This window comes from Zingiber officinale, chromosome 6B (assembly GCF_018446385.1).
Source record: "Zingiber officinale cultivar Zhangliang chromosome 6B, Zo_v1.1, whole genome shotgun sequence".
Taxonomy (NCBI): Eukaryota; Viridiplantae; Streptophyta; class Magnoliopsida; order Zingiberales; family Zingiberaceae; genus Zingiber; species Zingiber officinale.
Window position 1 is genome coordinate 72,333,926 of NC_055996.1, and position 26,094 is coordinate 72,360,019.

Sequence of the window (26,094 nt, forward strand, 5' to 3'; positions counted from 1 at the left end):
GTCTACCGAACAGGAAGGTTCAGTCGACCAAACATAGCCGATGTGGTAGGGTTCAGATATTGCAAAGAAAAGATGGAATTCAGGTGGATCGATCGATCGAATCTAGGGATTGGTGGACCAAACCTATTTTGGTATATGCAGCGGCAAATACGTATCATAGTGAAGAAGGAAGTTTCAGGTATTTGTCGACCGATAAAAGGTGATCAGTTGATCGAACAATAAATGTAATTAATAACACGAAGATCAGATCTCGACAAAGAAGGAAGGACGCACATTCAGTCGACCGATAGGGAAATTGGTTGAATGAACTTATCAATCGACTGAACAGTTTTTCGATCGACCGAACGTGGCTTATAAAAGAACAGCTCAAGGTCCGAGCCATAACAACTTTTACTGATCCACTCTTTGCTCGTCATTTGTGTTACTGCTGCTCAACTATGATTCAACTTCGTGTGCAAGCTACGCCACTGAAAAGTCTCCGACAATCTATATCTTCTATTCTTTTGTCGGTATATTTATATTTTAGCTTGCATCATTGTTATTATAAAAAGATAGTAATGTGTTACTATCGTTCTTCCTCATTGTACAAATTACCACTTTTCCAAAGGTTTCGAAAAAAGAAATTTTAGTGGATTACCCAACGATGCGATCAAGGCTCGTTGGTCTTTGAGTAGAAGTTGACACAGACTCTGAATTAAGTAACCAACTGCGTCTTTCTTTGGCAATCTTATTTTCCATTGCTATACTTTGATTTGTTTTTGTGAAAAGTATTTTTTTAAACGAGCGATATTCACCCCCTTCCCCTCTATCGCTATTCTGATCCTTCAGAAGTTTCTATCATACAGCTGGCACAGGAAATATTTCCTTGATTCTCTAACAGTTGTTACACAAGATGACAAGAAGGAATATGAGGTTGTTGGATTGAGGAGCCCTTAGTATGCTTAGTTAGCAAGCTGGTCGGGTTCCCTTCAACAGTCTGATTAGCTATCGTATGTAAGAGCAGTCAGATAAGATTTAAGGAAAACCATCAGGGACTCGGTGTTCGCCCGACCTCCCAGTTTGGTCAATGAATCTGGTAAGATCAAGTGTCTAGTGTGTTTGATTGGATGTATGATCCGATCGACTAGATCACTCGGCTAGGATAGTAGCTTACGCTATCTTGAGTGATGAAGAGGACTCTGCTCTAAATAACATTGGCTTAGCTTAAGGCTTCGTCTATACTGAGGGACTTGGATTTTGACCGGACCAAAAGTTTGATTGGATGACCGCTCAACCAAGATGATCGACCATGCTAGCCTTGAGTGTTGACCCATCCTTGACTTTGGCTGCCATGGCAATTGGCCTTTTGGACTTTGGCTCGACTTGGGAGCCCCATCTTGTTCACTGTATCAACGGGGTTATAACTGATCGCTAATTGGCTAGGAGTTGGGAGAAGTTTTTTTCTAAGGGAATGTGACTGTGCGGATTTGATCCCTGTCTTATTGTAATAAATCTGTCATTCTCTAATCAATTGGGCATCCCGTGGGGGATAATATTGATTTTAAGAGAATAATACCAATATGGTATTAATTCTTAAAAATCATGTGTTGTATAAATTCTAAAATCAACATCACTACGACATATTTTGAAAATTAACATCATAGTGATATTATTTTTTAAAAATGCAACACCACATAAGTATTCTTTAAATTCATGACAATAACGGTTCATGTTTTTTTTTTAAATATGGTGGATGGAAGGGATATATTAGAAACTAAGGGCATTCACATCCGTTTTTCTATAATTTCCCTAAAATTTAAGATAAATCACTTACTTTCTTAAATTTAGACAATTATTTTTCACTACATACTATATCAACTACCCTAAAATTTTCATTATCTTTATTTTTTTTTTATTATTTTCTTCTCTCTTCTACTTTTTTTTTATCTCTCTATATCATTACTCAACCATTCTCTTTATTTTTTTCTCTTTCTCTATATAATATCTACTTTTCATTACCCAATTCATTTTCTTTATTTTTTTTCTTTCCTAAATTAAATAATATTTTAATATTTAGAGAATGAATTTTATTTCCTAAATTTTAAAAAATCTAAATTTTGGGAATGGATAGGGTAACTGATGCAAAAGTTTTTTTTTACGTAAAATATAAAATTTAAGATAAATTCTGTATTTAGGGAAGTTGATGTAGATACTTTAAGTGATTTTTTTTTGATAAATTTAAAATTAAATATGCCTTCGAGAATTTCTTGCCCTTTGATCCATTAATGTTGATACAATGATAAAGATGGGCCCCACCAAAAGTGGGTCAAAGTAGTGAAGACCGCTTGACGTGGAGGTCAAAATCTAAATGGTCAAACTCGTAGAGTCAGGTGGATTATGAAATTGAAATTGTGGGTGGCCAAGCAAGCCTTTAGAGCTGGTTGGACATGAACAATCGACCGAACGTGAATGCCCAACCGGGCCAACCCAGCAGTCACCTTTTGCAACTTGTAACCAGTTCAGAGCCAAATACTAAGCTACCAAAACCACTGCCCTTCCTGATTGGACCTTTTGGCCGATCAGTCGTAATACGCCTCTCCGACAATAGTAAGATCAAGTGAAGAACAGGATGATAACTCCGTTCAGTACGACCGAGTTAGTGACGTCCCTGCCGAGCTGCTCTCGGGCGGCATATAGCGAGAGCCACATTCATATCTCACCGCGCTCTTTTGGAAGTTTGTGTCGCTGACATCAGAGAATGCCCAACAAGCAAATAGTACTTTAGAAGCTTCTACCCTGCCACATCAAAGATTTGAGTGTTCGCTTAAGGAAAGATGTCAGAGATACTTTTGACTTGTTTTTTCCTTAGACGTTTTGAAAAATATGCATATACTTTGGGATGCATGCACAGACGCTACAATGACACTATGAAAGGGATCTCCATCCATAGACGGAGGTATGCGATACTTCATTATTCTACATGCTCATTGCTACTGTAAATTTCTGCTATTTTTCTCCACTGAACCGAGAACTGACTTGAGCGTTGAAGAGCCAACGCTAGAGACCTCTTTCTGGCCCGGTACTAATGCTCCTGGTTTTATAGGACAACACAGAGTCTTCTTCCGGTCAATACCCGAGCCATGTTCCCAGCCTATCATCTTCTTCATTTTAAGACAGGATCAAATGTAATAAAAATAAAGAGATTCTTACTTTTGTTGATGCAACAACATGATAACGTGCCCTCAGGGCATAGTCGAGTTAATCATCATATGATAGATTTATAAAAATCGATAAAGGTCGATTCCATATGAAACTAACAGAAATGCACTTCTATGTGATGGAGTGCTCAATTTTTTTATTTACCTTTCTACATATGTATGTGAGGCCGGTTATGTGGAGCGTATGGAGTTAACGTATGATTTTTTTTATAAAAGTAACATGATAATATTTGTGTCAAGTGTTTATCATCATTCTCACATTGAGATGAAGAAAGATAAATTAAATACTGAACGATAATTAAATGAAAGGATGGTTTATCACCGTCACAATTCGAATTCTTGTCCATTAATCTAAGGGGGCATTTGGTTCTTTCCTAGTAATAGGAATCGGAATGAGAATCATTGTATTGTGGAATGAGAATGAGTATGAGCATGGATATCACTCTTAAAAGCAATGTTTGATTAGTTGTATATCTTCTATTGGAATAAATCAAAGTTTCCTTTTTTACCCTTAAAGGAAAATAAGAGAAAAAATTAGATGCGAGAGAAAGATGAATGTGAGAGAAAAATATGATGAAAGAGAATGATGAGAGAGAAAGTATTATGAGAAAGAATGAAGAGAGAGAAAGTGTGATAAGAGAAAATGAAAAAAGAGAGTGTGATTGGAGAGAGCATGATGAGAGAAAATATGATGTGAGAGAAAGTATGATAGGAGAGGATGAAGAGAGAGAAAAAATAGTGAGAAAAAATGAGGAGAGAGAGTGTGATGAGAGAGATTGAGGAGGGAGAAAGTATGGTGAGAGAAAAAAGAACAGTGAATATGATGGGAGAGATTGAGGAGAGAGAAAGTATGATGAGAGAGAAAGTGTGTTAAGGAAAAAAGGAGTAAGTATGATAAGAGAGATTGAGGAGAGAGAAAGTGTGATGAGAGAGAAAGTGTGTTGAGGAAAAAAGGAGGAATTGTGATAAGAGAGATTGAGGAGAGAGAAAGTATGATGAGAGAGAAAATGTGATGAGAAAAAAGAGAAAAGAGAGTGTGATAGGAGAGATTGAGGAGAGAGAAAGTGTGATGAGGAACAAAAGAAGGAAGAGAGTGCGATGGAAGAGATTGAGGAGAGAGAAAGTATGATGAGAAAGAAAGTGTAATGAGAAAAAAGAGGAAAGAGAGTGTGATAGGAGAGATTAAGGAGAGAGAAAGTGTGTGATAAAATGATGAAAGAGAAAATATAATGAGAGAGAATAAGGAGAGATAAGTGATATGAAAGAAAAAATAAATAAATATATTTTGATATTTGATATTAATGGAGAAAATTTTAGTTTTAAGTCAAGGGTATTTTTGGAATAAGGGAATATTTTGATTGATAAAAATAGGGTAATGACTCATTGAAGGGGAGGTACATGGGAATCAGTCATTACCCAATTTCAAGGATTCATTCCCTTATTTGTATTCCTATTCCTATAATCCAAATATTAACAATGGGAATCAATGATTCCCATTCCCATTCCCCACTTCTATTACCCTAAACCAAACACCCCCTAAATTTATTTAGATACTAACTTGGGAGACAAAAAGATATTCCTAATTTGTAATTGTATTCCCTTGTTCTCCGTTTATCATTTTTCATATACATTCAACATTAAAGATTAAAAAGGCGAAGATAAATAAATGTGTTTGTTGGGAAAGGCGAAGGGCAAACGCCGAGAAGCACATTCCCCGGCACTGCATTGCATTACCCCGAGCCCAATGCTCCCCGCGAGGCGATGGGGCGATGGCGGAGTACAGGACGTCGTGAGGTTTGTGACACCTCACACATTCCCATGCACATCCACCCTGCCGCCCGCTCGCACACTTTATGTAACACTAGTCTAGTCTCCTCTTCTGCTTCTCCTGAACCTCCTCACCTTCTCTCTGGGCACCTTGTGTGCATCCTGTTGTGCCCTTCACTTGACTGCACAATGTGCAACTCTCTCCCCAAGTCCCATGATATTACATCACTTGCTGTTTCTTGCGTTTTGGCTTTCCCATATCGCTCTTTCTTTTCCTTCCTACAGTGACGAGTGATTCGCTCTCATTCCCGTCTGCAGAGGGCTAGTAGTTAATTGGTTGGCGGCACTGTAGGTTTGGATGGGAATCCACCCGTCTTTTCTTGTCTTTCTTTCTTTCTCTCTTTCAGTCACTCATCTTTGATGCCTCGCTTGACTTGTTTCCTGTCTGATCTCGACCTCTGCCGTCCCTTGTACTACTCCCTTCCTCATACCACCTTATCACCAGCTACCAGCAGGGGAGGTCGTGCGTCTCTGAGTCCTGTGCGCTTTCCAGGGAAGAAGAGAGCGTGGGAGAGATCGAACGGATAGCGGGAGGATGGAGGTGGTGAAGAGGAGGAAGGCTACGTGGCTCTATCCAAAGCTCGCCGGGTATAGCCCTCCTGAGAGATGGGGGCACTCTGCTTGCTTCTTTGATGGAGTTGTTTACGTCTTCGGAGTAAGCACCTCCAGTTCTACGTTAGAAAAAAAGCTCTGCTTATGGTTGTATATCTTATCTCCTTTTACAGTAGGAGATTTTCACTTTCCATGCATTTCTGATATGCCTATATAACCCTATCTACCCTTCATTTAAATTCAAGCTATGAACTCCTTTTTGGGATCAGATATAGCAAATATGACATTGTAGCAACAATTGCACACAGAGAAAGATTATTTTGTTTCTCGGGTGAATGAAAATGGTGACATGCTTACAACAGAAACTTATTTAGTCTTGATTTCTTTCATTTGATACTTCCTGAAAAGTTTGAAAATAAAAACGCTAAATCTCAATGCAAACCATGTTTAACACACTAGGTTTTCGATCAGTGTGTGGATGACTACTTATCATATACTTTGGCCCCTATTCTGAAGGGTTTACCTAAGATCAATTGTTGCATTACTTGGAACTTCCATTTTAGTAGATAAAGTGGATTTGGGAATCTCTTTCCTTTGAGGCATAACTCACCTCGCAAACCAGTGTAAGTGAAGAACTGTGAAGAAAACAGTTTCTGAACTCATATTCAGATTTTTTTTTTTCTGTTTGTTAGAAAGAATGGCTGATGAGCTTTTCTTGAAGGTAGACATGGCTGCTGATTGTATAAATTTAATTGAAAGATTCTGTATATATTTCACAGGGATGCTGTGGAGGAATGCACTTCAGCGATGTCCTTGCTCTGAATCTGGAAACCATGTCCTGGAGTTCCATTGCTACCACAGGCCAGAAGCCTGGAAGTCGAGACAGTCACAGTGTTGCGCTTGTAGGGCACAAGATGGTTGTGTTAGGGGGTACCAATGGGACGAAGAAGGTCAATGATCTGCACATGCTAGATCTGAAGACCAAAGAGTGGAGTAAACCGACTTGCCTTGGTGCTCCGCCATCGCCTCGCGAAAGCCACACGGCCACTGTCATCGGAGATGAGAAACTTCTGATATTCGGTGGCAGTGGTGAAGGAGAAGCAAATTACTTGAATGATGTTTTCCTACTTGATCTAAAGAACATGACATGGTCTTCTCCAGCAATCAAAGGAGAACCGCCCGCACCAAGGGATAGCCACACTGCAACTTCCATCGGAAATAAGATTGTTGTATATGGAGGTGATTGCGGCGATCACTTTCACGGTGAAGTCGATGTGCTTGACATAGATACGATGACTTGGTCGAGGGTATGGTTAAAGTTTTCATCCTTGTTTGGAATATGCTCATTTCAAAATCGTATTGATCTAAGTTCTTCTTGAAGACTAAGAAATCAGCACTGAAGTTCAATTGTGGCTTTGTTGTGTGGCAGTTGGAAGTTAAAGGATCAACTCCGGGAGTCAGAGCTGGTCATGCTGCTGTGAGCATAGGGACCAAGGTTAGTTCTGATGAATTATGTGAAACAATTGTTCACGTATCAAATTGAGAGGTCTTATAATTGGTGTGTTTAGGCATACATCATTGGTGGAGTCGGCGATAAACAATATTATAGCGATGTTTGGGTTCTCGATACGATATCTAGCTCTTGGGCTCAGCTTGACATCCTTGGTGATCAGCAACCACAAGGAAGATTTTCTCATTCTGCTGTAGACATCAATGCTGATATTGCGATATTCGGAGGGTAGGTTTCCCAATTTATGTAATGTAGTTGAAAAATCTTGCTTTTCGATATATGTAGGTATCAGACTATGAGGTATCTACTTGTTGCCACAGTTGCGGGGAGGACGAACGGCCGTTGAATGAGCTGATCATTTTGCAATCTGGATCTGAACATTCAAATGGCCGTTATAATGTTTCTATGTGCAAAATCTTTGGCAATCATTGGATTCAAGAAAAGCGCAAGTTCTTAAGAACCAATCTTGTGGTAACCAATCACTTTCTTTAATTGTAAGCAGTGTTTCTTCAAAATGTTAAAGATCCAGTACTGATCATCCAAGTTGAACAAATAGCAAAGCAATCTGGTTTCGAAGAACGGGCTATCGAGTCGTGGATCAACTGAAGTAGAGCCAAGAAATCCACTAGTCTGTGGCTTGGGTAGGGCTTGTTTCCTATATGTTGTTATAATTTGATTAGGGAATATGCTTACACTTTGCATCAATGCAGAGAATATGGATGCCAAAAGGAGGAAATCTACTGATGCCAAAGTACTTGAGGTCGAACTAGAGCAAGAAGAGCATTCTCTGTCTCTCTCACAACATTCTTCTCCGTCGCAATCTGATCAAGAACAGAACATCCAGAAACTACCAACTGCTGCCACCGATTCCTTGCCCCCTCGATTGGTCACTCACCTGAACCCATACAATCCAACAGAGACTGTAAAGATCATTCACACACGATACTTGGCCGGCGACGAGGCTCTGAGGCAGCCAGTGACAAAACAGTTCCTCCGAACATCTCTGCCTCTGCCAAGGCAAGAGGCTTCAATGCTAGGAGCACAACAAAAATATCAACTAAGGCCCTTTTTTGCCCCCCTGGTAGGATGCAACATGGCTCCTATATCGGTTCTCAAGTTAGCTTATTAACTGTTCATGTTGCAAATGCTGATGCAGAGCCTACAGATCGGGGCTGAAGTTCGGGGAACTGTCGACGGAGCTTTCGATTCTGGGTACCTCATGACTGCAAATGTCAACGGCCAGCTTTTCAGAGGAGTATTGTTTGCTCCGGTAATCAAAGAATTGGAAGCAACAAAAAAAAACAGTAACTTCAGTATATTTTGACAATCTTTCCACTGCATTCTCAGGTTCCAGTTGTTGCTGCCCCAAGACCTGCAATAAACTCACAGGGAATGGCTTGCTCCGCCACTGTGTTCCAGCATCCTTCAACTCCACATGTCGTTCCCATCCACGCGAGGCCGCCAAGACAAGCATCTGCTTGCGGCTTGTCGGATTGTGGTGTTGCGGCGAAGCAAGCTCAGCAAGTGAAGGTGGCTAGAACTCAGCCAGTGAAGATGGCAAATGATTTGCAAGATGTAGTCCTCACGTTGGGAGGACCAGGCAACGGTGTCTCATGAAGGCCAATCAATGATGTAGTAGTAGTAGTAGGACGTGTGTTCTATTTCTCCTTCTTTGCCTCTGCCTTTCCGTTCTTGCTTTTACTTGCATGTAAATTTTAGAAATAAGAGTTGCCTGTAAGTTCTGATACGATCCAAAGAGGACATACGTTGGGTTCTGTGGATTGTTAAGAAAATTCTATAAATTTTGATTCCAGATAGAATTGGCTAAAATAAACAGGACAGTAAATGAATCTAATGATTGTAAACAAGTTTATGTTTGATCAATACATAAATAAGTTTGAATAATTTGTTAAACTAAATAAGTAAGTTTAAATAGATATGTTGATACGGTTGGTGATGGAGGGACCCTCGAAGGAAAGGGGAGAAGGGTCAAGGTCATATAGCGGTCAAAAGTCAAGAGGATGTGGCAGTCAATAGTCAAGGTGACTTGGCGGTAAATAGTCAAGCTGACTAGGCAATCAAAGGCAAGCATAGGGGGTAGTCAGAGATTAGGTAAACTGATCGATCAAGGGGGCCAAGTCGTTGAAAGACAAAGGAAGATGACAGGCAGAACACAAGGCATAGGTCGGAAGTAGCAGAGCTGTGTAGAGATGAATCAGGTCGGCAGGTCTGCGATTCGAAGGCCCGGGAGTGCAAGTCACAAGGCACAGGTCGGAAGTAGCAGAGCTGTGTAGAGACGAATCAGGTCGGCAGGTCTGCGATTCGAAGGCCCGGGAGTGCAAGTCACAAGGCACAGGTCGGAAGTAGCAGAGCTGTGCAGAGACGAATCAGGTCGGCAGGTCTGCAATTCGAAGGCCCGGAAATGCAAGCCACAGATCATAGACCGGGATCGACGGAGCCGTTCGGAGTCAGCCCGACGGGCCGGTAACACTTAGAAGCTAGAGCCGATCGAAGGATGTGAGGCAGGGGCAGGTCACAATAGATCAGATGAGCAAAGCAGTGCGAGGGTCGGAGAATCACGATTGTCCGTCAAGAGATGTCCTTCACTACAAGACAAAACCCAGGTATAAAGGCGGAGGTTCCTAAACGAGAAGATGCTTTCACAACCGATGGCAACGCGACAGATGTCCTTCACTACAAGACAAAACTCATGTGTAAAGGCGGAGGTTCCTAAACGAGAAGATGCTTTCATAACCAATGGCAGCGCGACAGGTGTCCGGGACTACGCGACAAAGCCCAGCGTCTAACGCTTTCTGACAGGCTGGCAGGTTCTAGAAGGGAGAAGGGCATAAAAAGGGGAGGCTTCTTCGTACGCGAAAAAAGGCACGCTCTCTCTCATCACTTTTTTCCACAACTTTTCGCTTTCAATCATTTTTTCGGTCTCTCTCTACTTTTTCTGGGGAAAAAGGACCTGACTTGAGCGTCGGAGGGCCTGATCCGGGGACTTTTTCCCTGGGTTTTGGTCTCTAACGTGAAGGGGGATTGTCTGAGTGTGCGCAGAGTCCTGCAGCAGCGTCAGCCACCCGTGGGAGCCGAATCACCTACGACTTTTCGTCAACAATCAGGCCACCACGACCAGCCTCCGTCCGACTCAGCTTTCGGATAGGATCAAATTTGGCGCCGTCTGTGGGAAACACAACAGCCTGATCCGGAGAGTGAAGATGGAGGACTCTGGTCGAAGATCTAGCAGGAGGATCAACGTGACCATGACCGCGGGGGAGTACGAGCTCTTCAAGGAGGTCAGAAAGCAAGCCGCCTCTGAAAAACAAGGAACAGTTTCACGACCTCGCCTGGCGCCCGAAGCATCTAAAGAACCAGCTCCTGCCTCCGACAGGGGCTCAAAGAGGAAGCAGCAGGAAGAACTCCCTCGTACTTCATTCCGAGAGCCTCACCGCAACTATTATCAACCTGGGCCTCGCGAGCATAGTCCGAAGAAAGAAGAGCCACCGGCGTCGGTGGCGGAGAGCTCCCTGCATCCACCCCGGGATGCAGGAAAGGGAAAAGCTATAGCCTCTGCCAGAGATCTGCCTGAAGACCCGGATGACAAGGTACCCTTCTCGGCTCAGATCCTGAGGGGAAAGCCTGCCCAGGGGTTATCGAGCCCCGAACATTGGAGAATACGATGGGAGCAAGGACCCAGAAGAGCACCTGCGGAAGTTCAAGAACGCGGCTATCTTGTATCAATACAGCGATGCTGTCAAATGCCGAGTATTCCTACACACCCTGTCTGGATCGGCGCAGAAGTGGTTCGATGGATTGCCCCCAGAGTCCATCAATCGCTTCATGGACTTCAAAACGGCCTTCCTACGCCGTTTCGCCAGTAGTCGTAAGTATCAAAAAACCGACCACTGTCTTTTTGCTCTCAAGCAGGATTCGATCGAGCCCTTGCGAAGCTACATCAACCGATTCAGTCAGGTGGCCAATGACGTCCCCTCCGCCACCTCAGAAATATTGATGAGCGCCTTCTCCCACGGATTGCGAGAAGGGGAATTCTTCAGGGACCTCATCAAAAACCCCGCCCGAAGCTTTGACGATATGGTGGAGAAAGCTTCTTGCTACATCAAGGTGTAAGAAGCGCAGGCCGCTAGGCGGAAGGCCGAAAGGACGGTGGCTCCAGGCAACCGACCTGAAAGGAGAGCACCGCAACCAGCTTAGCCCTTCCAGCGCGGTCAACCCAGGCCTGCCCCTCAGCCCGCTCAGGGAGTCAGACCAGCTCCGCGAGTTGCTGCTATACACGCACCCAGACCTGGACCAAGGGGAGCACCATATTGCGCATATCATCGGTCCAGGACGCACGATCTTAGTAACTGCTTCCAATTCGCTCGTGATTCCAGGAGAGCTACCGAGCAGGGTCTGCCCCCCCCCGGAGTTAACGCCCCAAATACAGAGGATGGAGGAGGAACGGGCCGCAGCGGGACGTGCTCGTCAGACCCGGCCCAACCTAGCCGACCCATCTAACCAAGCTGGCCTCGGGGAAGACCGAAGAGATACCGGAGAACTGGAGAACCGGGGCAATGCTGCTGTGCGAGAGATTGGTATGATTTTAGGAGGGCCCACTGACGGGGACTCAGGCCGAGCCCGTAAGTCACACGTTCGGCGGTTGTACGTGGGAGCCGTGGGATGCAGCTACGAGCAGGCCTCCGGCCCTGTTATCAGCTTTGGGCCTCAAGACCTGGAGGGTCTAGAGCTGCCCCACGACGACACCCTCATAATCAAGGCCATTATTGCTAACAGCCGAGTGACTCGAGTCTTTGTGGATACCGGGAGCTCGGTCAATATTCTATTCAGAGCTGCGTTCGAGGAGATGCAAATTGATGCTGCTGAGCTCCAACCCGTAACCACTTCCTTGTATGGGTTCACAGGTAACGAAGTCAAGCTCATGGGTCAGATCAAGCTGGCCATCTCCATGGGCACTGAGCTACTGGTGCGCACCCGGAGGAGCACCTTTATTGTGGTGGATTCGCCTTCCTCCTACAACGTCATCCTGGGAAGGCCAGCGCTGCATGAGTTCCAGGCTGCCGTCTCCACTTTTCACCAGAAGATCAAGTTCCCGGTCGGCGAGCGAGTCGGAGAAGTCAAGGGAGAGCAGAAGGTGTCTCGAAGCTGCTACATCGATATGGTCCGGGTGGAGGCGTGCAAGAGCCGGCGGACTCAGGATGGTGGTGTACACGCTATCCAGGAGGAGCCTCTGCCTATTGCCGAGGAGCCTATCTCCTGCGAAAATATTCAGTTGCATCCTGACAAAGCAGAGAGCATCACTCGCATTGCTAGTGACCTGCCGCCGGAGCTTAAGTCGGAGCTGATTCAGTGTCTGATCCGCAACAGAGACGTCTTTGCTTGGTCCCCGGAAGAACTGCCCGGAATCAAACCAGAGATAGCAGAGCACAAGCTGCATCTGATGCCCGAAGCCCAGCCAGTCAAGCAGAAGAAGAGAAATTTCTCTGTTGACCAAAATAAAATTATCCGAGCTGAAGTAGATCAGCTCAAGAAGGTAGGACATGTTCGGGAGGTGCAATTCCCGTCCTGGCTTTCTAACGTGGTGTTGGTGAAGAAGCCTAATAACAAGTGGAGGGTGTGCATCGACTTTCGCGACCTCAACAAAGCCACCCCTAAAGACTGTTATCCTCTCCCGCGGATCGATCAGATGGTGGATTCAACTGCTGGCTGTGAAAGGATATGCATGATGGATGCTTATCAAGGATATCATCAGATACCCTTGGCCAGGGAGGATCAGGAGAAGGTTAGCTTCATAACGGCTGATGGTACTTTCTGCTACACGGTCATGCCGTTTGGACTCAGGAATGCTGGGGCTACCTACCAAAGGATGATGGACAGAATCTTTCGGAGTCAAATCGGGCGGAACGTGGAGGTCTATGTAGATGACATCTTAATCAAGTCCCCCCAGGCGTTCAGCCTAATAAAAGATGTAGTAGAAACCTGTGGGACTCTGAGGCAATATGGTGTAAAGCTGAATTCCCTGAAATGTCTGTTCGAGGCCAAAGGAGGAAAGTTTCTGGGCTATCTGGTGACCAAACGAGGGATAGAAGCCAATCCTGAGAAGGTGCAAGCGCTCCGGAACATGCAGATCCCTCAGAATCTGAAGGAAACGCAGAAGCTGGTCGGCAGGATAACGGCGCTGTCCCGATTCATCTCCAGATCTGCAGATCGAGCCGCTCCCTTCTTCAAAGTACTCAGGAATGCAGCCAAGTTTCAGTGGACGGAGGAGTGCACACAGACCTTTGAGGAGCTAAAGAAATACCTGGAGTTTTTACCAGCGCTGTTCAAACCTGTTGTTGGAGAACCCCTCTGGGTCTATTTATCGGCCACCCCTGAGGCCGTGGGGGCCGTGCTAGTTAAAGAGCAGGATAATGTACAACGGCCGGTGTATTTTTTCAGCCATCTATTAAAGGGGGCTGAGTCTTGGTACATGGCTCTGGAAAAGTTGGTCTACGGACTTGTTCTCATGGCTCGGCGCCTCCGACCTTATTTTTTGGCACATCCAATTACCGTCCTAACGAATAGTACGATGGGGCGGGCTCTCACCAAGGTGGAGGTAGCAGGTCGACTTATCAAATGGGCAACCGAGCTAGGGGAATATGATATACAGTATCAGCCCCGAACCGCGATCAAGGCGCAGGCTCTGGCGGATTTCTTGACAGAGGTTTATCAGGCGGATTCGGAGGAGGTTTGGAAAGTTTACGTAGACGGGTCGGCTGCCCATCATGGAAGTGGTGTAGGTGTACTTCTAATATCTCCGCAGGGAGACATCATGCAGCTGGCTGTACGGCTAAATTTCAGGGTTACCAACAATGAGGCAGAGTATGAAGCCCTATTAGCAGGTTTGCAAGCAGCTCGGCATGTGGGGGCAAGCCGAGTCGTAATATACTCAGATTCGCAGCTAGTAACTCAGCAGGTGACCGGACATTTTGAGGCAAACAACGAAAAGATGCAAGTTTACAATGAAGCCTATGAGAAGATGAGAAAAGATTTTAAAGAGGTCACAGTCACTAAGATTCCAGGGCTGAAAATGAAAGAGCGGATGAGTTGGCTAAAATGGCCAGCTCCCTGACCACTTGGGTACTTGACAAATCCATAGCGCAGACCTTCCTTGTAGCCAAGATAGATTTACAAAATAACCTGGAAGGAGTAATTGATTGGAGGGCGCCCATAGCAAGTTTCCTCCAGCAAGGAATTGTACCTACCAACTCAGAAGAGGCACGCATGCTCAGGAGACAGACTCATTCTTATAGTATGATTGGAGACCAACTGTACAAAAGGTCTTTCTCCAGACCTTTGCTCAAGTGCCTGAATATGGAAGAAGCAGACCAGGCCTTGCGGAAGATACACTTGGGGTGTTGTGGCAATCATGCAGGTGGAAGAACGCTGGCTCGGAAAGTACTACTGGCCGGGTATTTCTGGCCTACCCTGCAGAAGGACGCGCAGAAGCTGGTGAATACTTGTCTGTCATGTCAAAGGTACCAGAACCTGACGCACCGACCTACAGAGCTACTGAGAACTTCTATAGTGTCTTGCCCGTTTGACCAGTGGGGTATGGATATCGTAGGACCTTTCCCGATGGCTACGGGGCAAAGACGTTTCTTGCTGGTAGCAGTTGATTACTTCTCCAAGTGGGTGGAAGCGGAAGCTCTGGCCAAAATCACTGAAGATGCGGTGATCCAGTTCTTATGGAAGAATATCTTTTGCAGATTCGACTTACCTCACAAATTGGTGTCGGACAATGGCAGACAATTTCAAGGACGCAAGATACAAAATTGCGGTGATCCAGTTCTTATGGAAGAATATCTTTTGCAGATTCGGCTTACCTCACAAATTGGTGTCGGACAATGACAGACAATTTCAATGACGCAAGATACAAAATTGGTGCAAGGGGTTCGGCATAACGCAGGCCTTTACTTCGGTGGCGCATCCTCAGAGCAATGGTCAGACAGAGGTGGTCAATCGGGAAATAGTGCGAGGGCTCAAGGTCAAGCTGGATCATACGGGGGGCAGTTGGGTGGACGAACTGCCGAGCATTTTGTGGGCTTATCGTACGACACCCCGAGAGAGCACAGGTCTGACACCTTTCCACTTGGTATATGTCAATGAAGCAGTGGTGCCTCTGGAGGTCGGGATACCATCCGTCAGGAGAATGATGTACGACGAGGGGAACACGGAACGACGGCTGGCCGAACTAGATTTCATCAGCGAAATTCGCGAGCAAACAGCTGCCAGGCTGGAAGCCTATAGACAGAGGATGAGACAGAACTATAATAGAAGGGTGATCCCTCGTTTCTTCGGAGAATGTGACCTGGTCTGGAAGCAGGTGAAACCCTTGGAGGAAGTGACAAAGTTGGCGCCTCAATGGGACGGACCTTACAAAGTTGTCAAGAAGTTGGCGTCGGGGGCCTATTATTTGCAAGACGCTCAAGGAAAGAATCTAGACCGACCTTGGAGTGCTAACTACCTACAGCCCTATCGGGTGTGAGGGATGCCAACCCTGTCGCTGTAAGCCAGGTCGATCGAGGGGGCTGGAGATAGCATGGTAGTCAAGCCAAAACTCAAAGATACGTATGTACATGTAAGAATTTCATCAGTTTAAGCAGCTGGTACAGATCATTTGAAAGGAGCAAAAATCTCATCCGGAAAGCCTTGAATGATTTGTTCGCGATCCAAAAAGTCTGCGGGGGGGATGGAGCTCAAGAAGTCCTGTGCGTGCAGCTGTCGGTTAACCCCGGCCGTCGTATATGGTATGGTCGCGGAGAAGCGTGCCCCAGCCTGGGATAAAAATTCGGGAGAGGTCAGATAAGACATTCGACTTCGCAGGCAACGATCCTCCTCTCCTTCTTGGTAGACGGCCAAGGCGGTGGATACTCCCGTCAAGGCCGCTCTGGACTGGGATAGTTCCGCCTTCAGAGCCCTCAGTTCAGCTGCTTGGGTTTCCAGTTGAGCTGCCTGAGCCTCCAATTTCTTGTTCTTCTCCTGCAGAAGGGTATCCTTGAACTGTATTTCCTAAGCCTGATGGGCTAGTTGTTGCTAATACCCCGCCTCAGATGCAGCTCTCTCCTCTCTCGCAGCTCGGAGCTCATTTTTGACCTGTGTTAGGGACCGTTTCTGCCGGTCGGTCTGATTAGTTAAGGCTTGGATTTCTGCTCACAATGCATAGCTGGCTTGGGCGGGGTCATTAAGTTGCAGCTCTAATTCGGAGACTCTCTCCCGGAGTTCTTTGCTTTCATGATGGAGGTTGTGGAAAGATTGGTTCAGCTCCAAAGATTCTGCGTGAGTCTGGATGAAAGATATAACCTTCGGTTGAGGCATTATAATAGCAAGTGTAAGGTGAGGAGTACGTACTTTAGCCTAGGACTTCGAGAACCTGTCCATCTGGACTAATGGCGGCGTGTTACCCATTTGATTCATACTCTCTGCCCACAAACTGCCGAGGCAGCCTTTCATCATCAGAAGGCTCGTGGGGGCGTCATGCCGCCGAGCTAGAGCAGCTTCGGAGGGGATGGTGGTCCTGTAACGATGGCAGGCGGAGGAGGAAGGTCGAGAAGGGCCAGCGTCGGAACCAAGAGCAGGAGGTGGCTCGGGAACGGGCTCCGTTGGCGTTGTGGCAGGATGCTCGTCTGAACTGTCTTCCACGACAGGAGTAGGGGCAGAGCGGAACGCAGCGGGTCATCCCCTGTAGGGGTTGGGAGAGGCTGCCAGATGAAGAAAACAAAAATAAAAGAGGGAAGTGATGTCAGAGCCAGCCACGACGACAGCAAGGGGTAATGTGGTAGTATAAGGAACAGAATCAAGCGTTTATGAAGTCAGACCTGGTCTTCGACGCCGTCTATGAAGCAAGGGCTGGTCGTCAGGGTCAGAGTCATCAGAACGGGGCTCGCCCTGCGAAAAGGCTGCAGCACCCCGGTTTGGGGCGTCTCGACCAGATGAGCCTCGACCTGAGCGATGAAGGGCTGCGCGACCACGTCTGGAGGCCTGGAAGGCTCCTCGGAAGACACGTCTGGCCGGGCGAGCAGCTTGATCACGACCCCGACCTCGGCTCGAGGCGGCAGGCGAAGGAGAAGCGGCGTGTGAGGCAGGGCTGGGAGCAGGCCGGGTCGCTGCCCCAAATGAGGCGGATCCAAGATGAGGGAGTAGCCTCCTCTCCAAGATTGCCCGACCGCGTCGCAGTATTTCCAGATCATCGAGGGGCAAAGGCATAACCTCTGAGGCGCGATGCAGAACCTCAGCTATAGGCACCAACACGAAAGGTTATTCTAGCAGAGAATATGATCGAAAGGGAGGTGGAGCTCAGCGCGAACTTACCCAAGGAGTGCGATGTTTCAGAGGAAATGAGGCTCAGCCGGAAAAAGGAAAGTAGGTCTTCAGACAACAGTCTCGTCAGATTCAAGCGCCAATCCTCCATGCGGGTCGCAGCCACAGTATGCTGGAGGTCCATATGGAAGTCTTCCAACGCCGGAGTCAGAGGTAGCGCAGATTGCCATCGCAGAGGCCAGTCTACTTCTTCGAGAAATCGGAGAAAAAAGAATTTTTTTCCTCCAGTTAGCACTGGGAGGAGGAAGAGGAGAGAAGAAAGCGGTATGACTGCGAGCTTGGAAGTCAAAAAGACCATCAGCGTGCCAAGCAAGAGTAAAGAAGCAGTGAAAGAGGGGAGCGGACCAGGAAACCTCGCAAACTTCGCAGAGTATTACAAAGCCACACAAAATCTTTATGCAATTGGGAGTTAGCTGACCTAAGGGGATCTTAAAGTAGCGGCACACTCCAGACAGAAAAGGATGCGGGGGTAGACGAAGACCAAATACAAATTGCTCAGTAAAGAAAGTACAAAAACCAGGCGGGGGATTGAAGTACAAGTTCACACCAGTAGGGATGATGGGGCGAAAGCTAGTAGGGATTTCGTAAGTGTACCGTAGGTCATCCCAATCCAACTCAGTGAAAGTTGAAGCGCCTGGGAAGTGCTCTGCCAACAAGGAAACCCAAGACAATCCAATGCCCCAGCTTTTGGAGGAAAAAGGAGGAGCTGACATAGGCCAGCCTGTAGGCCTTCAGCCGCTCTGATTCGCCAGCTCGGTACACCTCCAAACTGTTCTTGTTCTCCGCAGCCTCAGCGCGCGCCACGGACAAGTCGCTCTGGCCCTGAGTCACTGCTTCCTGGGCCTTCAAGAGATCCGCTTGCAAGGATTGGAGAGTGGCTTGACACACTTCCCACTAAGTCCGCATGGTTGCCTCTCGGGCAGCAGCAGCACTAGCCACGGCCTGGGCATCAGCTAACCTCATTTGCAGGAGCTCCTGACTTTGCCGTAGCCGGGTCAACTCCGCCGATTGGGAAATCTGTCTCTTTGTCTTTCAGATCAGAAACTGCCGCTTGATGACGCTCCGCCTCAGAAGCCAAGGAGGACTCATTTGTCTTTAAGGCCGCCTCCAGCTGCTGTAGTTTATCGAAGGCGGCGTGAGAGATGGCTCGGGCAGAGACTGCAGATTCCCCGACGGCACGCAGATAAGCATCCAGGCTTCCAAGGGAGAGCTCAGGAAGAGTTGAGGAAGCCACAGGGGGCTCTAGTTCCTGGAGACATGCCTTGAGCACCGCGTTCTCCCGCTGAAGCTCGGTCGCTCGCTGAATAGCACTCAGACTTGCGGAACAGGTCTACAAGTAGCCATAGGAGGGAAAGGGGGTTATATTAAGGTATGAATACCCAGAAGAAGAAAAAGAAGGAGCTTACCGCCACCAAGGAACGAGCAATTTGATCAAAGCCCTCCAAAGGGGAACCGCTCTTCCAGAATTGGCGATTGGCTGATTGCCAGGAGGTAGCCAAGTCCCCATAGAAATCGACCCTACCCAAGATGGAAGATAGGTCGGCAGCGGGTGCATAGGCCGGGTCGGTCTCTGAGGGAAGCCTCCAGGAAGCCTCAAAGGCTAGGTCCGCGGAAGGCAGTTCCAGATTTGGCGCGGCGGAGCTCGTGGGCATGAGAAGAGGGGAGGCCGAGGGAGCCAGTGAGTACAGGGGCTGATCGCCAGAGAACGAAAGCGGGGCAGGTAATACACTCTGGATAGGTACCGGAGCTGTCATGTCCAACGGGGGGTCTGCCCCTTCCAGATCACAAGCCTTCTCCTGGGCCAAGCTTGTCTCCTGGATCAAGCTCGTATCCGAGGACCTGGAGGGGGAAGAGATAACCGACACACGTTGGCGGCGAGGAGGTGGAAGAGAAGTCGCGGCGACCGGGGCCGTCCTTTTGCCCTTGCGTGTCAGGCGCAGCTTCATAGTTGGAGGAAGAGAAGACACTTGTCCTGCGGGCGAGGGCTCAGCCGTAGGCTGATCAGAGATGCGGGGTAGGGCTGAGTCTGCAGGGTGGAGAGCAGGTGGCTCAATAAGCATCGGGGCGTCCTCCGCATCAGAAGTCCGGGGTTCCGAAAGCTGCGGACCGGCGGCGACGGCGGGATCAGAAGGTCGACCTTACGTCAGCTCTTCGTTCAGAGCTTGCAGAACGGCCGCCGATGGTGTCTCTTGACAGGCGAAAGAACGGAGGAGGGCAGCCACTACAAATATAAGAGGAAAAAGCATCTCAGTTAACGAAGAGCAGTATAAAAAAAAATAACAACTTACCAAAAGGAGCTCCGATTTCCGTGGAAACTGGGCTAACACCAAAAGCGTGTAGAATGCCTTCTAGCATCAGCACAGACAGGCGAACAACAACACCTTGCAGCTTGTCCGCAGCTGCGGAGCAGGCAGGTTCATGGACATGCGAAGGGAAGTCCGAAGCGAGGAGAGAACGCCATTGAGAAGGCCCGGTTAAAGGGGCAGGGGGCTTAAGGAAGAAAAAGCGAGAACTCCAGCCTTTATTGGAAGAAGGTAAGTCATCAAAAAACTTATGACCTGGCTTGGCCTGAACGTTGAATACCCCCGCTTCGGCCCACCGGAAGGAATAGAAGTGATGGAATAGTCTAGCGGTCAAGGGAATTTGATAAATGCGACACAAGATGATGGTTCCGCAGACAGCTCGGAATACATTGGGGGCAAACTGAGAGATACCAATACCGCAATACTGACTCAACTCGGAGAAAAAAGGATGCAAAGGAAAGCGAAGACCGCCTAAGATTTGATCCCTAAAAACAGTGATAAACCCTTCGGGAGGAGAAGAAGGATGTTCATCTGGCGAGGGAAGACGAAACTCATATGCGGCGCCTAGCCCCAAGTTGGATTGCAGTGAAGACAGGTCGTGATGGTCTAAATCGGAGATGTAACGTGAATACCAGAAGAGTTCCTTACCATCCATGATTACGAGGAATAAGCAGGTGAGGGGGATGAAGACAAGAGGGGTCACAGGTCGGGCGCAAGTAGGAGGACGAGAAGCTGCACTACTAGAGACGGTCACGAACGAGAGGAAGAGGATAGCGAAGCGTCAAAGTGAAGACGGCGGACTGCTCTTAGGGTTTATAAAGCCCATTCATTCCTAGGACACATCGAGAGTCGAGCCAAGTATCTTTTTGGGTAACACGCCCCAGCGCCGTCTGATAGGAAGTAAGCGCCGAAGGGTGCAAAAAAGGGTCAGAGGCTGGCGTCAGGAGGCGTGCGCCGTAAAGGCGTCGAACAGGTGTCATCGCGAGAAGAAACACATTAAAGATCGACAAGGCAAGGTAATCATGAAAGGGCGTGGCCTCAAAAAAGAAGCATTCTTCCTGAAAGGCTCAAGGATAGGCGGGAAGTTTCATGAAGCTGCAGAATCCAGGCAATTCAAAAAGGTCGTAACCAAGACAAGGCAGGTCAGCGGGAATGATTGCCAGAGCAGAAAAGTAGCAAGCAGGCCTGTGGGGGTGTTCCTCACTCGAATCGGCCGAGCAAGCAGCTCTGCGTAGGCGATCCCTGATCCGATCAGCTAACCAAGCGCATCGCGAGAACCGCGGGGTCAGCAGGAGCGGCAAGGGCACTACGACCCAAGGGTTGAGTAAGGTCTATATGCTCCTTTCTCTACTCTAAATTCTATACCATACATAGTGCAATTGCAGGAAGAAAGGCGGCGCGAATGAGCCAGCCCAAAGCCAACAATAACGACCAGATCAACCCAAGCAATCAGGTCGGCACAGGCGAGACGAATGAAGGCGAAAAAGAGCAATGCATCTATGTCTTTGCCGTTTGGGGTTCTTACTGGTCTCGGACCAGCGCCATCGCCACCGGTCTCGGACCGGAATATCATTACTGGTCTCGGACCAGCGCCATCGCCACCGGTCTCGGACCAGAGTGCCCCAGACTCTCGCCTCAGTGCGAGTTATAAGTGAGCTCTGTTCTCACGCCCAACGACCTTTCAGGTCGGCTCCCATGCGAGAATTATAAGTGAGCCCTGCTCTCACGCCCAATGACCTTTTAGGTCGGTAGTCCCAGACTCTCGCCTCAGTGCGAGTTATAAGTGAGCTTTGTTCTCACGCCAACGACCTTTCAGGTCGGCTCCCATGCGAGAATTATAAGTGAGCCCTGTGCTCACGCCCAATGACCTTTTAGGTCGGTAGCCCCAGACTCTCGCCTCAGTGCGAGTTATAAGTGAGCTATGTTCTCACGCCCAACGACCTTTCAGGTCGGCTCCCATCAAATTATAAGTGAGCTCGCTCACGCCCAACCACCTTTAGGTCGGTAGTCCAGACTCTCGCCCCTCGGCGAGTTATAAGTGAGCCTGCTCACGCCCAACGACCTTTCAGGTCGGCTCCCATGCGAGAATTATAAGTGAGCTCTGCTCTCACGCCCAACGACCTTTTAGGTCGGTAGTCCCAGACTCTCGCCTCAGTGCGAGTTATAAGTGAGCTCTGTTCTCACGCCCAACGACCTTTCAGGTCAGCTCCCATGCGAGAATTATAAGTGAGCCCTGTGCTCACGCCCAACGACCTTTTAGGTCGGTAGCACCAGACTCTCGCCTCAGTGCGAGTTATAAGTGAGCTCTGTTCTCACGCCCAACGACCTTTCAGGTCGGCTCCCATGCGAGAATTATAAGTTAGCTCTGCTCTCACGCCCAACGACCTTTTAGGTCGATAGTCCCAGACTCTCACCTCAATGCGAGTTATAAGTGAGCTCTGTTCTCACGCCCAACGACCTTTCAGGTCGGCTCCCATGCGAGAATTATAAGTGAGCTCTGTGCTCACGCCCAACGACCTTTTAGGTCGGTAGCACCAGACTCTCACCTCAGTGCGAGTTATAAGTGAGCTCTGTTCTCACGCCCAACGACCTTTCAGGTCTCCCATGCGAGAATTATAAGTGAGCCCTGTGCTCACGCCCAACGACCTTTTAGGTAGGTAGCCCCAGACTCTCGCTTCAGTGCGAGTTATAAGTGAGCTCTGTTCTCACGCCCAACGACCTTTCAGGTCGGCTTCCATGCGAGAATTATAAGTGAGCTATGCTCTCACGCCCAACGACCTTTTAGGTTGGTAGTCCCAGACTCTCGCCTCAGTGCGAGTTATAAGTGAGCTCTGTTCTCACGCCCAACAACCTTTCAGGTCGGCTCCCATGCGAGAATTATAAGTGAGCTCTGTGCTCACGCCCAACGACCTTTTAGGTCGGTAGTCCCAGACTCTCGCCTCGGTGCGAGTTATAAGTGAGCTCTGTTCTCACGCCCAACGACCTTTCAGGTCGGCTCCCATGCGAGAATTAAAAGTGAGCTCTGCTCTCACGCCCAACGACCTTTTAGGTCGGTAGTTCCAGACTCTCGCCTCAGTGCGAGTTATAAGTGAGCTCTGCTCTCACGCCCAACGACCTTTCAGGTCGGCTCCCATGCGAGAATCAAAAGTGAGTCTTGTGTTCACGCCCAACGACCTCTTAGGTCGGCTCCCATGCGGGAATCCAAAATCATCTCCCCTGCGAGGATCATAAGTGAGCCCGGCATCCACGCCTGACGACCTTTCAGATAGATATGCCTCACAATGAGCGGAACGTCTGCCGATAAACAGGTTAACTACATCTGGCTTTATTTTAGTTCCTTTATGCAAATTGCGAATATGCCGCAAATACGCGAGGTACTGAATACGGGAAGTCATCCATCACACCCATAAAGCATCAATATTAACTGCGGAATCAGGTTTTGCACGTTCATTACAGTTTTAATTTTCAGGCATTACCTTAGTTTTATTATTATCCAAGATTCATACATAAGAATGAGTTAGGATGCAACTCCTGTCTCTTACATATGGGCTAGAGTGTCTAAGATTGCTTGCTAGATGAAAATTGAGCAGGAAATACTATACCGGAAAAGGACAGACAGACAAGTATAGCGACACAGTTCAATAAGTAGGTGATACAGCTAAGGCTACAAGCGGGAGCGTCTTGCAGGAAGGGAGCCACTGAGATAACTATCACCCAGACCAGCTCTAACTCGGGGAAAGGATTGGTCATGGAGAATGAGCACTGCCGTGTGACGACATGTTTGGGGACTCAGGAGCCTCTGGGGCATTCAAGGCTCTAGACAGCTGCGCGTGTAAGGAGTCGATGACTGTTTGCTGCTGAGCGATCGTGTGTTGCTTATCATCGAGACACGCACGGAGGAGAGATAGCTCCGCTTCATGCTCTTGCTGCAAGCGTTCCTGAAGACTAAGTTGGCGCTGCAGGCTAGCCTGGCATTCCTCTTTCCTCGCCTTCTCCGCATGCACGCAATGCTTCGCGACACGATACTGGGCCTCCATAGAGTGCAGGGCAGCTAGCTGACGGGCTTGATCCCTGGATACGCGCTCTAGTTCACGTTCTCTCGTGACAAGTAGCGAGGTGAGTTGATTTATCATCACTTGGGAGGGTGGTTGATCAACCTCCTCAGAAGAAGGAGAACACATCGCGTGGGAAAGGAGCTGGTGGAACACGGGTTATCAAAAGGGAAGTAGGAAGGCGTGAAAGAAGAAGGATAGAATAAAGAAGTGATCACGAGGCTCTTTATAAAAAGGATGGGTGGCCAAGTCAAAGCAGCAACGTGGATACGGTACCCCAAGCGACTGGCAAAGCAATTAAGGAGGCATGGTATCCCAGGCGACGCGACACAAAGGTTGATGCGTAAGGCAGAGAGCAGATCGCGCAGAGATATGCTGAGGTAGAGACACAGAGATAGGTTGAGGTCACAGAGATATGATGAGGTCATAGAGATGTGCTGAGGTCTAGTCAGTCAGACTGTCGTCCTCCTTCGACTAGACTTGTGGGGGAGGCTTGTGATACGGTTGGTGATGGAGGGGCCCTCGAAGGAAAGGGGAGAAGGGTCAAGGTCATATAGCGGTCAAAAGTAAGAGGATGTGACAGTCAATAGTCAAGGTGACTTGGCGGTCAATAGTCAAGCTGACTAGGCAATCAAAGGCAAGCATAGGGGGTAGTCAGAGATCAGGCAAACTGATCGATCAAGGGGGCGAAGTCGTTGAAAGACAAAGGAAGATGACAGGCAGAACACAGTGCATAGACGAATCAGGTCGGCAGGTCTGCAATTCGAAGGCCCGGAAATGCAAGCCACAGATCATAGACCGGGATCGACGGAGCCGTTCGGAGTCAGCCCGACGGGCCGGTAACACTTAGAAGCTAGAGCCGATCGAAGGATGTGAGGCAGGGGCAGGTCACAATAGATCAGATGAGCAAAGCAGTGCGAGGGTCGGAGAATCACGATTGTTCGTCAAGAGATGTCCTTCACTACAAGACAAAACCCAGGTATAAAGGCGGAGGTTCCTAAACGAGAAGATGCTTTCACAACCGATGGCAACGCGACAGATGCCCTTCACTACAAGACAAAACCCATGTGTAAAAGCGGAGATTCCTAAACGAGAAGATGCTTTCATAACCAATGGCAGCGCGACAGGTGTCCGGGACTACGCGACAAAGCCCAGCGTCTAACGCTTTCTGACAGGCTGGCAGGTTCTAGAAGGGAGAAGGGCATAAAAAGGGGAGGCTTCTTCGTACCCGAAAAAAGGCACGCTCTCTCTCATCACTTTTTTCCAGAACTTTTCGCTTTCAATCGTTTTTTCGGTCTCTCTCTACTTTTTCTGGGGAAAAAGGACCTGACTTGAGCGTCGGAGGGCCTGATCCGGGGACTTTTTCCCTGGGTTTTGGTCTCTAACGTGAAGGGGGGATTGTCTAAGTGTGCGCAGGGTCCTGCAGCAACGTCAGCCACCCGTGGGAGCCGAATCACCTACGACTTTCCGTCAACAACCAGGCCACCGCGACCAGCATCCGTCCGACTCAACTTTCGGACAGGATCATATGTGTTTAATATTCGTGAATCATGTTTATTAATAAAATTTTTATCAATAATATAGTAAATAAATTTTTTTAAAAAAATAATAAAATTCTTATTAACATAGTAAATAAATATTTTTTTAATAAAACAAATAAAAAAGTTCAAATTATTAAGCTCAATAATTAATCAATAATTTTAAACAATTAAATAAATTTGAATTGATAGTTTGATAACATCTAAATGAATTAAGCTGAAGTCAAACTTGAATTAAAAGTTCAATAACATCTAAACGAATCAAACTTAAATTCATTAAAAAAAATTAAACTTGATTCACTTATCTTATTAAACAAGTTTAAACACATCAATGCTATTCAATTTGATTTGTTTATAAATTATAACCCTAAAAATAAATATACAATATGCTCTTAAATCAAGTTAATTCAAAAGAAAATTTTTAAAATTAAATTTTAAATTATGAGTTTTTTTTTTGTTAATTTAAATGTTTGAATTTAGTATAGATAAATTTGAAGTATATTTTATCCATAAAGATGATTATAAAAATATTTATTCTATTTAGGATTTAAATATATTAGTATTATTATTATATATATATATTTTTTGAGTGTTTTATCAAGGGGAAAAAATATGTTTATAGAAAATAATATTATAAATGAGAAAAAAGAGCGCAGACAAAATAATGTCGATAATTAGTTTTCAAAATCAATTTACTTAAATTCTGAAATTTTGTATTTTAAAAATCAATACTATAAT

At 47.1% G+C, this 26,094-nt stretch overlaps 1 protein-coding gene across 1 annotated transcript; it reads left to right on the plus strand.

Moving 5' to 3' along the window:
• Positions 1–4,871: 4,871 nt before the first annotated feature.
• Positions 4,872–8,901, plus strand: LOC121992683 (rab9 effector protein with kelch motifs-like). Its single transcript, XM_042547198.1, has 9 exons — positions 4,872–5,679; positions 6,356–6,883; positions 7,006–7,071; positions 7,145–7,314; positions 7,407–7,557; positions 7,643–7,727; positions 7,797–8,167; positions 8,243–8,356; positions 8,434–8,901. The coding sequence occupies exons 1-9, from the start codon at positions 5,560–5,562 to the stop codon at positions 8,701–8,703; spliced, it is 1,875 nt and encodes a 624-aa protein (XP_042403132.1). The 5' UTR covers positions 4,872–5,559; the 3' UTR covers positions 8,704–8,901.
• The last annotated feature ends 17,193 nt before the right edge of the window (positions 8,902–26,094 follow it).